At 36.8% G+C, this 12,500-nt stretch overlaps 1 protein-coding gene across 2 annotated transcripts in view; it reads left to right on the plus strand.

Annotated features, from left to right (window-relative positions):
* The window catches only part of ptch1 (patched 1), a 69,020-nt gene that overhangs the window by 18,127 nt on the left and 38,393 nt on the right, over positions 1 to 12,500 (plus strand). For both annotated transcript variants that reach the window (XR_008804125.1, XM_056237564.1), the window contains exons 3-8: positions 5,469 to 5,658; positions 5,850 to 5,919; positions 6,030 to 6,121; positions 9,062 to 9,260; positions 9,416 to 9,537; positions 10,582 to 10,729. Coding sequence is in view for 1 of the 2 variants with exons in the window: in XM_056237564.1 (XP_056093539.1) it covers positions 5,469 to 5,658; positions 5,850 to 5,919; positions 6,030 to 6,121; positions 9,062 to 9,260; positions 9,416 to 9,537; positions 10,582 to 10,729 (821 nt within the window). In the remaining variant the exon portion in view is untranslated. The remainder of the gene's footprint in view (positions 1 to 5,468; positions 5,659 to 5,849; positions 5,920 to 6,029; positions 6,122 to 9,061; positions 9,261 to 9,415; positions 9,538 to 10,581; positions 10,730 to 12,500) is intronic.

Genomic DNA, 12,500 nt, shown 5'->3' on the forward strand with positions numbered 1-12,500 from the left:
TCATAACTCTCTAAGTTGTTTACGTTCATTATTATTGTTATGAGCTTTGAGACACGTGATGCTTTGCATACTCTCCGGACTCCGGTTCATGTGTTTTGGAGGAGGAGTGGCTTTGGAGATGCTCTGAAGGGAGGATGGGATCTATCTAATGCTTTCAAAGCTAGCTTGCTGTTGCTAGCCTTTATAAAACCACACCTAGCTTTAATGTTATTTCTTTTTTACTTGCATGTAATACAAATAATAAGCTGCTTTATAACAGCTTTTCTTGGGGAACATTTCATCAGATAAACTCAGCTGATTCTGATTTTCATAGAGATCATTTCTAGAAATAATTTATATATTATTATTTAAAATTCATAATTATGATGAGGATAATAATAATAATAATTAAGAATAATAATTATCATTATAATTAAATTTGTTTTATTATTAATTAATTATCAATTCCTATTATTATTATTATTATTATTATTATTATTATGTGGACAACACTGTTGTTTTTAAAGATAGTTTTGAGAAGATGAATAGTTCTGGCCCAGGTTCCAGTCCATTTAATTTATTCATTCTAGATTTTTTTGCGATTTTTGAGAAAACTAACTTTTATTACAACAAATATTTGTTTTGAATGTGTATACTTTACATTGTCATATATACTGTCATATTGAGTTAGATATGACTTGTGATTCAAGATCCACTCTGATTCAGAAAGTGAGTTGTTAGATAGATAACTCATGAGTTCAAGTTTGATTCATCAGATTTTTTTTTACTGGTTTGTTAAAAAGAGTAATAACTGAATATGCACTGGTTCTCCATTGCCAACCTTAATTTTTTTTTATTGATTAATTTATTGCATATTCGATAATGCGGTCAAGACTTCGTCAGGACCGCATTCTTGCAATGCATGAAGTAGAGCATACACTATTTTAAGATGAAGAGGCTCTCTTTGGTTTTCAACTGCTTTAACTAGTGTGCTCACTCACATAATTAGATGCTGCTTTTTATATAATACATTTCCTCTTACAAATTATTATACCACTTGGTTCATTGGTCCATTGGGGCAGAATGCTTTCTCACCTCAACTGAACTGCCCCAGAGTTTTTTTTCCATCAGGCCGAGACCACCTCATTCAGGTGTGGATCCAAGCGCGATTGTTCATATATGCCTGAACAAAATGAAGGGAAAAAAACGCACCAGGTTCCGAAACAAATGCTTCAAACAAGCCAGGTGTGAAAACGGCCTTAATCTCCCAGGAATATATCTACACCTGTCCATGTCGATACAGTTTATGGGCTTTTAGTTTTTATAGTTTTGATGCACAGGATTAGACAATTATGCTGTTTTTTTAAAAGACCTTAAAACACACCTGCAGTCATGTTTGAATGAAATCACCTCTTGTTCTCTGTCATTCTTTCTCGTTCACATTTTCTTTTGGTGTTAATTTCACACCTGAGGCAAGGCCATTTGTGACCCCAGAACCTGTGCGTCTCTGGAGGGGTGTTGAATTCTCCAGAGATCAGGTCATAATATGACGTTTCCAGCAATATTGAAGTCTTTCTCTGTGAAGTGAGCGACATGCATTGTTATAGTTCCTTCCTGTTGCCTCTGTAGGACATACATCAGAGGAGCCATTCATGACATGTAGGTGACCCAATGCATGGTAATCCAGAGTGGAGACTTTTCTGATTGAAAGCTGACATCTGAGGCTGTTTCATCTCCAAAACATGTTGGTGATCCCAGGGCCTCAAATCAGGAACATGCTAAGCTTGTTAGGGATGTAATCAACCTGGTCCCAATAATCATGTTGAAGTAAAGCTCAGGCTCGCTTGAAGCTGTAATTAATGAGGGATATTATAAACATGCCCCAAAACAAGATCAGATGTTACATTTGGGCCCAGGAAAAAAGAAATCCATTGTTTTCTCAGAATGCTTCTAGACATTTGCCTCCTTCTCTCAGCCTTTTTCAATGGCAGGGTGGTCTGCCCTTAGAAAAAAAGCATGGTTATTTTCAACTTGAATACAATTACAATGGTTTGAAAATATTCAATCTCGTGAATTGAAAACCATTGTTAAATTGGATTATAGCTTATAAATTGTTACAGATTGCTTTACACAGCCCTTCCTCCAGAGCTGGAGTAGGTTAATGAGAAAAATTAATTTTTTGTTTTAGTTATCAGGCATGTTGTGTTTTTGAAGTTTTAGTGGTTTTGAGGGGGGAAACAGTAAAAAAAACAAAAAACAAAAAACAAAGCTGAATTGGTTGCAAATTGTTTTATCTTTTGTTGTTTTATGCTTGCTTATGCTGCGTGAAATTGAGACCATACTCACATGTTCAGAGTGTGGAGAAAATTGTGAAGAGCCTAAGTCTTGTTGCCACACACAACTAGGTGGGAGAGGACTTTGTTTAAAACCTGCTAGTGTAACTTAAGAAAAACATTGGTAATTGCTAACATATGATTCTGACTTAATTTTTCTTTGTTCATGTCCAGGGTTTTTCCTGGGTCAAAAATGACTTTGGTGGTGGCGGATTAACACGGTCATCCACACACACACACACACACATACAGTACAAAGTCACACACACAGTACAAAGTACCCTATACCCATGTGAACTGCGTGCCCAGTACTGACAATAAATCTAAAATAAATTAAATAAATGCAAAGAAACAGTTTGTAATATTAACTTATCCTATTTATTCATTAAAAACGGAAAAAAAAACACTGTCAAGACATCAAATAGTTTTAAGCACTTTGATTTATAATCTATTTAAAATCTGTAAATTTAGGCTATATGTAAAAAGTCACTGAGTGACTGATTTGAAAAGATAATAATATAATCAAATGAATAACAACAAACAATAATAAGTAATAAAATGAACAACAAAATTACACATTACATAGAAGTGGCAGATCTATTATTTTGCCTTTACACTCCAAGACTTCATGCACAGATCATTGGACATACAATATCAGATTGTTTTGTTCCGGCCATTTCTATGGTTATCACTGTCAATCGGATTCAATCACACATTTAAATCCAGAAACTTTGCAATGTGTAGTTAGTACTTAGTAGCATGAAAAAAATATATATTATAGCCTATACAGAAAGCGAGCAAAGATTGTTGCCATGATTATAATGAAGCTGTCAATTATAACAGCAGGTACACAAAGCTGCACTTTTACAAAAACTCCTGTTATAATCGATGAAGCTGCCTACTCTGTGCAATTAATTATTGATATTTTGTTTTTACTTTTTGGGTTATAATGAAAGGAATTACGAGCGTGCAGAACTCACGCTGAACAAAAACTCTGCTGTTTTGAGTGGTGTTGAGCATATTCTGACCAACTTAAATGCATCTGATTGTTATTGCATTCACTCACTCAACAGATTTGTCTGTGATTTGCTACAAAACTCAACGCTAAAAAAACACTTTGTAAATAGAAACCATTGACTCTCTTCACAGAGTGCTTACACAAACACTGAGCGTTTTAAAGCAGGCGGCTATCAGCGGGTACCCGTACGTACCGCAGAACGGAAAGTATTGCCACATTGAATAATTTTCTTGTTAAGACACCCATTTATACTGTGATATTATAAAGAAAACATGTTATGGGATTTTATATTGTCATTGAACTAAAACAAATTAAGTTGCCCGCTTAACTGAGAATAACATTTACTTTGTTTTTTCTCATAAAATTATTTGCAGATTTGTTTTTTCCTTCTGTTAAAAAAACAGTGCTGACAATAGAATTAAATGATCACAAATTTGCATCTTTAATGGTCCGTTGAACTACTCTCATGGTGTGTCAACAGTTTGAGGGGAATCTTGCTGAGCTAGTTAGTTAAATTTAGTTAAAGTGTCAACATCTTTTTTTGTTAGCTACCATATCCGTTATAATCGCACGTACATTTGAAGGGAACAATATTGCTTCTTTTTTGATGCCGCCAATGTAATGCAACAACTCATGCCAAGTGACTTTGCCCGTCTAATACACAAGCAAAGCTAGTCTTCAGAATCTCTCCTCTGGCAGAATAGGTCAGTTAAATATGGTTGAATTTACCTTCAATACTTCAAAGTAAAATAGTTGACCATAAATTAACCCTCCTCCCTGCATCTACATCTCAGAAGAGCTTCAGAATCACGCAACCTGCCATCCGAAACACATCACACCAGTATATGATTTGCTTGATTACGTTACAAGGAATTGACAGATTGCCTGACTGTACCAGACTGTATTATTACCTGGTTCAGAGTAACTGTGAAGTCCTTGTGAACCGTGTTGCCTGCTTCTCTAGGGTGCTTGATCCTGGAAATGGAGAAGTCTTCTATTTTCGGAGGTCAGGTAGAGAGCGCGTGAAGAATCGACAGCTTTGAGAGACGGACTTGGACGGTGTTCAGCAAGACTCTTTGAAAGGCTGCTTTTGTAGCTGTGAGGGTTTTCTGTTCCTTTTGGAGCTTAGGTGTGCCACACAACGACTCCACTGCCCCAATGCAATAAAGAAGCCAAGGCGCTTACACACACGTGTGCGCATGCAAACGCACTTGCGCACACACTCATAATTCATAAGCCTGGATTTGAAGGCTGTGAAGAAGACTGCAGGTGTTAAAGGGTGTACTGAAAGGCATTTCGAAGTCAAGTTAACAGGACAGATGGGAGCCTGTACATGTGTTAGCTTTTCCTTTCATCGAGGCTGGAAGATATGATTGATTACAGTGAGACTGTGCTTGACCCTGTGTGACGGAAGTGAAAGTTATGATTGTTTGTCACTGAGTGACTTTTTATCATGCTTCTCTGTTTCTTGTAGGTTCCTCAACTGCTTGTTGATGGTAATAAGTTTATAAACAAGTAAATAAATGAATAAATTTAAGTCGTCAGCTTGGTGAATTGAGTGTGATGAGCTAAAAAGATTGCACTGCGAAATAATGCAGAGAAAACACGTCTTTTTATTTAGTTGTCTTCACTGACTCAGTGTTTTTAATGAATTTAATCGCATTGATTAATGTTTTGCTTAATTAACTAAATATGTCTGAATTAGCATCTGACTCACCCACTCAACTCCACATCATTACATTGTCATCTTTTACCTAAAATACATTTAAATTTGAATAAAAATCTTATATTTAACTCTATTTTATTGTGAATATTGAAATGAATTATAAATAAGTAAAACTTATTTATAATTGTAATTGTTGTTTCGTAATTAAAACAAATAATTAAAAAAAATACCAATTTACAAAAAAAATTATGTAGTTAGGACCAATTGTGGGGGTTTGATCATTTGGTGGTGGACAAAAATAACAACATCAGTAAAAACGCAGCATACTTATACTTTTTTATTATTTTCTGACATTGATCTGTTGAATTCAAAGCAACATTTCATGCTCCTAGACTTATAAATAAAAGTACTAAATTGTTGTAGAGCCTCATTTGAGTCTTCTTTTCCATCACTTTTCTTTTCCATTTCCTAGTGGGTGGCAGGGTGAATCAGGAACTCAAGTACACGCGGCAGAAGATCGGAGAGGAGGCCATGTTTAGTCCTCAGCTCATGATACAGACGCCACGACAGGAAGGTACTAACATTCTGACCGTAGAGGCGCTGAAGCAGCACCTCGACTCCGCCATAAAGGCCAGCAGAGTGCACGTTTACATGTACAACAGGTAATGGCACAACAGCCTCTGTAGAGTTATTTTTTTTATTGGGTAGTTGACGCACAATATGTCAATGGACTTTTTTTTTTTTTTATGTGTATAACATAAACGATCACTATTTCGTTCAAATTTTCTTTTTTTTTCAATCATAGTAGTGCACAAAATGACAGTATATCTAATTTCCACCGTTGCGTTTTCAGGCAATGGAAATTGGAACATTTATGCTACAAATCAGGAGAACTTTATACAGAAAACAATCTTGTGGACCAGGTAAGGAAGAATGCTCATCTTTTTAAAATGACATTTTAGTAGAAATATTTGAACTTCAGAGGAGGACCCAAAGGCTTGTGAAAGTAATAATAGCACATCTACCTTTTCAGATTATAGAGAAACTGCACCCATGTCTGATCATCACTCCTCTAGACTGCTTCTGGGAAGGTGCTAAGCTACATTCAGGAACAGTCTACCTCCCGTAAGTTACACACACCTTTCTGTATTTCATTGGAGCTTTTAATTGACTGTCTGACTCTTGAAATCAAGTTGATTTGCCCAAAAGGCCATTTTCATACAGTGAACACTTCGCTGACATGTCCTTCCTATGAATAGAGCCATGTTGAAAACTAATAAACAAGCAAACTAAATTTAAAGGAAAAAGTTTTCCAATCCAATCAAGAGTGGTGGTTAAAAGTGGATTTTACCATGTTTATTTGATAAATTACCTCTCTAGGGGTAATTTATTTATAAATCAAACCTAAACAGGACGTTTAATGAGAGTAGAGTCATTTGCACTCTTTGTAAGGTGAAATTGAATAATCATTGAAGCTCAACAAGTCTGATATCATCTTCGAGTTAAATGCTATAATTTATAGAAATGTTAATGCAAACACCAGCGGAAAACTAATGTACAGAGCATGGAAGCTTCAAAAACTATTTGCATTATGCTTGTGAGATTAAGTCCATGAAGTACAGTACAGATTTTTTTTATTACTGAATCAAGTTCTGTGATTTTGATCCAGTTTGAGAATTAGATAATCTATATTTTTGCATGAATCAGACGAGTACATAGGGATGTTGCATAAAGAATATATTTTTAAAAACATTACAGTAATCACTATATTTTAATGGAATGACAGCCCTAAGTGGTGCTTTACAGTCTCCAGTGGGGTTTTCTGAAGGCCTTCATTGTAATGTTGAACCGCTCGAGGCCTCACACTTCTGCTGCTAATGCCTCCTTGCAACAGTTACACTCAGTGGACAACCACCAAGTCTGCAAAAGTTTTTCTGCCCTCCTCCCCCCTCCCTCTTTCCCTCCATCATGGATGTAAATAAGGATTTTACTGTGTTCTGGTTGGGGGACTTGGAATAATGACTCAAGCCTGGTTAGGCACATACAATGTGGTCTGAACCACCGCAGGCCTGCCAGAAGAGAAAGACAGAGGGGCGAGCAGAAGAAAACACATACAGAAAAAAGGAAAGAATAAAAGCAAGAGGGAGAAATGAGAGAAAGATGGTGCAGGGACAGAAAGGCGGAGCTGGTTTGACAGAGGGAGGCTTAGAGAATCAGTCAACGGAGCGGTGGAAATGGATGGGTGATGGAAAGTGGGAGGGTGAACTCGGTCCGAGGAAGGCCGTCTGAGGATAGAGTCAAACATACGGGCGGGACGGGAGACCGGGTGAAGACACAGCAAGAGAAAGAGGGTCTTGAAAAAAAACAACTGAGACGAGATGGCAAGCAAAGTATGGGAGGTTTGCGAAACTGCTGCGTTGGGCTGTTAGTTGTGGGGAGATGCCAGGCCCTGAGCGGGATCACCCGGCACGGCAGTATAATTAGAGGGGATAAAGATCAGATGAGCGGATTGATTCCATTTTCTCAAAGCTGTTATTATGGAGGCAGGCTGAAATCCAATCCCAACTACATTTGTGCTGCCACCGCTGTGACGTGCAGCATCCATCAATTCCTAAGCCTTCGGAATTCCATCCAGTCACCCTTCCTCCGCTCCCCGTAGTTATGCCGTACCACTTTAAGCACGTCCAACATCCCATAAGCAGGGATCCATGGTTAAACATGCACTGTTTATTTTTTAACAAATTATTTAACAAGAACTCGTTCGTTAAACTGATCAAAAGTGAGAGTTAAGATGTTTATAATGTTACAAAAGATATCTATTTCAGATAAATGCTGTTCTTTTGAACTTTGTTCATCAAAGAATCCTGAAAAAAATATATATCATAGTTTCTACAAAATTATTAAGCAGCACAACTGTTTTCAACAGTGATAATAATAATAATAAATGTTTCTTGAGCACTGTGAGGGACCAAGCAGTTAAGCAAGAGGAATCACAAGGGAAGTTCAAAAGTAAGGGTTTTTATTTCCCAAAAATCATTACAACAAAATAAAATACATTTTTGGGCCTATAAAAGAGGTCAAATAAACAGACGGTAACTAAAACTCTGAACATAAGAGACTCAAGAAAATACAACTGACCTCCAACAAAAGAAACAAAGGGGACTTATATATTGGCTGATCAAACCAATTTTGACACACAAGGGAAAACTAACAACAACATTACAAACAAATAGTTATATAAACAGAATGAAAATTCAAAAGTAACTAATGGTGCGCGCTCCCAAAAAGATACTTCTGTATGGTCAACTAAATAAAGTATAATGTATGTGAAATTAACTAAGTGTCCTGTGAGTTATTTGTAACTAAATAAATATTTGCAACAAATGTATAATGGGTATGAGAAAAAGTATATAAACTAATCCTAAAGAAAAACAGCATAAACTCCCGAAAAATATAAGTGCATGAGGTTACCACTCTTGAACTGGTTGTGAGGCCATGGCTGTGGCCATTACAAGCACCAAATCAGCGTATTAGAATGATTTCTGGAGGATCAAGTGACACTAAATGCTGGAGTAAAAATGCTGAAAATTTGGCTTTGCCATTACAGGAATAAATGACATTTTAAAATATATTAAAATAGAAGAGTGTTATTTTAAATTTTAAAAATATTTCACACTATTACAGTTTTTTAAAGTTTACTGTTTCCCCCCCCCCCATCAAATACATGCAACCTTGGTAAACGCAAATCTTACTGCAATGAGTGCCGCATTATATTATATATATATATATATATATTTCAAAAATCTTTTGAAACGTACAAGATCAATGCTATTTTTCAAACAATGGGCTAATCTTAAGAAATTTGGGAGTGGAAAAGGCATGTCAAGGGTACTCTGTGTTTATGTTAGCAACTTTCTATGGCAGTTAATGTGCCTATAGCCCTGCCTTCTATTCAATTCCGTTGTACTTCATCTAACACACTTTAAGGCTGTAATGTGTGAGTGCCATAATGTGAATGCCACCTTAGGTCCACATCAATAAAATGGTTTCTTTTTTTTCACACAGTGGCAAATCCCCAGTGCAGTGGACCAACTTTGATCCGATAGGATTCATTGCTGAGCTGAAGATGCTAAACAATCCGGTGGACATCTGGGAGGAGATGCTGGTCAAAGCAGGGGTGGGCCATGGCTACATGGATCGCCCCTGCCTGAATCCCGCGGACCCTGACTGCCCATTGTCAGCTCCCAACAAGAACATGACACGGGTTGGTTCAGCATACAAAGGATGGCATAGAGCAATAGCTAAAAATCATTGTTGGATATCTGTTTTCCCAGTCATAGGCTACAGCTAAAGATACATTAAAGCAAAGTTGTTTTGCATCTTGAGTGTGTCTGATTTATGATCTGTCATCATCTTAAGCCTTTTGACGTGGCTCATGTTCTGACTGGTGGCTGCTATGGGCTTTCCAAAAAGTACATGCACTGGCAGGAGGAGCTTATCGTAGGTGGGACCAAGAAGAACGACAGCGGCAAACTTCTAAGGTAAGAGACCAATTTGGGATTTAAACACTGATGGCATTCAGAGAAATAAATGTATCTTAATGTATTTTAATTGTAAAGGGGATAAACAATCGTGAAAACCATAGAGGGTGTGCAAAAGGTAATAAAGGAAGCGTGTAAAGTGTGTCTTTAAATATGTTAGCAGTGCAATTTGAGGCCATTTTGGGCCTTACATAGCAGTGGAAAAAATATCAATTTGTCTTTCCCTCTCTCTTACACACTCACATGTACAGTATGAGGTTTGTTTTTTGTTTCTTGGCAGACTGTAATCATTAGTAAACTGCATATTAGTATTCATTCCCACAGACTGAGGAAGCCCACACCTTTTACTCTAAGAGTGAAATGGTTTTTTTTTTTCTTCCCCCAGACCTCTTTAGGCCTTGAGTGGGGACAGAATTCACCATCCATATTATGAAAGAACATTGTTGCAAATCCCAAAAATGTTAATTCGCTGCAGTGGTGGTAGCGGAAAAATATTCTCAAGTGGCTCTGGAACCGTCCACTACAATTTCTAGGAATCTTTTCACTCCCTCGTGGCTTTCTGAAAAGAGAAAGTCAAGGGTTTTTTCATTCAAGAAGTGTTCATTGAACAATACCAGGTTGACAGTCCACTTGAGGGAGTCTGTACTCTACAGTTGGAGAAGTCTGAGCTCGTCTGTGGAGCAAAGTGACAGACCGCTGTATTTCAGCATGTTAGTGCTTCTTTTCATGGTTTTTTATCCCCAAGAAATGACAGACAATGTCAAGACTTTCACTGTCAAGCTATTTTTAAGCAGCAACCATTATCACTTCATCCCCCCCAAGAAATTGAGCTTTAACAGCATGCTAAACAATAACCAATAAAAAGCCACACCTATCGAGCGATTTGTTTGGAAATTGGGCCACACGTTGCACTGAGAACAACGCACTACAAAGTTGTGTGATGACCGTTTAATTTCACCACAACATTTTGTATATAAAACACTTGGTCAGTTTATACTATACATTCAGCTCAACATTTTGTTCTCTTTTCACTCTTCCTCAAAGTGCACAGGCTCTTCAGACCATGTTCCAACTCATGACCCCAAAGCAGATGTACGAGCACTTGAAGGACTACGATGAAGTCTCACACATCAACTGGAATGAGGACAAAGCAGCTGCTGTTCTAGAGGCCTGGCAAAGGAGATACTCTGAGGTACATGCACGTCTCTCACCATGAATCATCTCGCGGAAAGGATGTAAAGATGCTCTGTTGATGTCCAGACTTCAGTCTACTTTAGTGGAGACATTTAATTCAATTCAATTCAAATTTATTTGTCTAGCGCTTTTCACAATACATATTGTTTCAAAGCAGCTTTACAGAAAGTGCATTTCAGAAATGTACATAGAAAAATACAGTTAGTTAATCATGTATTAATTTAGGGCATAACATATCGCCGGCGTCGAGTCGTCTCTTCACAGGCGTTTAGTCATCTCATCGCAGGTGTTGGGGCATCTAAAGTCTCTGTGAGAGCGAAACACAACACATTTACAGTGACTTTTTCTGCTGTAGTGTTTTTAGTAATTCATCCTTTCATCGGGCTTTACTTTGCCTAAAACTGGATCTTGTTATGAACCGTTTAGGGGGCCCGTGGCGATTTATTCCTTCAGTCCAACTTTGTGTTTCCTGGAAAATACACTCACATACATGTACTCATGCAGTGTGAAGGCATTCATCTTTAGTCATAAGTAATGCATACATTCCAAAGGTGCTGTGTCTCTTGAGGTTAGGACCCAGCTGTTTAAGTGCAGTCCTTCAAAGGCATAGACTTCCCTTTTTTTTTCCTTTTTCATACTTTAAACGCTCAGGTTAAGTGTGAACTTGGAAAAACGGGGCACATCTGTAAGGTCAGGAAAGGTCACGATGGGACACTGTAGAAATGTGCAAACTAAACCCTTCACATGTATTTGATGCCTAATGTTGTGACATTGAAAACATCTTCTATAGGTATTTCGGTCCTGTCTGTTTTAGAAATCAACACTTTACATTAAGGTTAAATTTGTTAATATTAGTTGATGCATTAGGTGTCATGAACTAACAATGAACAACCTTTTTTCAGCATTTATTAATAATGCACATAAATGTATTATGAACAAATGAACAATGGTATATTTATAAAAGCACATTTTACTGAAAATATTAATATGGTTCAATTTGTTAACAATAATGCGTTAGATGTCGAACTAGCAATGGACAACATTTTTACAGCATTTATTAAAACTGCATAGTGTCAATGTTTACATTTACATATAACATTTCAAAATGTATAAATGAATGTACTATTAACAAACATGAATTAACAAATTAACAATAGTATATACAGTATAACAAACTGTATGTGGGCTCTCGACGCACTGATCGCACATTGAATTTATGCACAGATACATTTCAGTACATTCACGTTGTTTCCACAAAATAATTTTTTGGGCATCTCCATGTGGTCCTGTGAAAAATCGCAGCTTGACATGTCTAAAATGAAAACAATCTCTAAAAAGCTCTTTGCTGTTGCACTGTACACATACTGTACACTGTATTCGGAAAAGTTGTGTTCTGTAATCCTTATATCATTTGGTTATTAGGTGTCCTTTTGAAGTCTTTTTTTTGGAAAGACCCAAATACAGTTTTGTAAGAAGCATTCTTTAATCTGATAGTTTACTTATATAGCTGGATATAGCAAATGATGACAAAATAAACACGTTAAACAAGATAAACGATGTATGCTTAATTCCACGGTAAGTATGCGATTAATCGTGATTAATCGCACCCTTTTGTGTGATTAATTGCATACTTGTCTAAAAAAATGAATATATTATAAACTAGGGCTGTCAATATTATTTTTTTACAATGCTTAATTTTTTTACGATAACTAGTCGTTAACAACTTGTAATTGTTAACTTGTTACTTGTCCAACATGTTATATATAAAA

Source organism: Rhinichthys klamathensis, unplaced genomic scaffold, assembly GCF_029890125.1.
Source record: "Rhinichthys klamathensis goyatoka isolate OS25496 unplaced genomic scaffold, OSU_Roscu_1.1 h1tg000487l_1, whole genome shotgun sequence".
Taxonomy (NCBI): domain Eukaryota; kingdom Metazoa; phylum Chordata; class Actinopteri; order Cypriniformes; family Leuciscidae; genus Rhinichthys; species Rhinichthys klamathensis.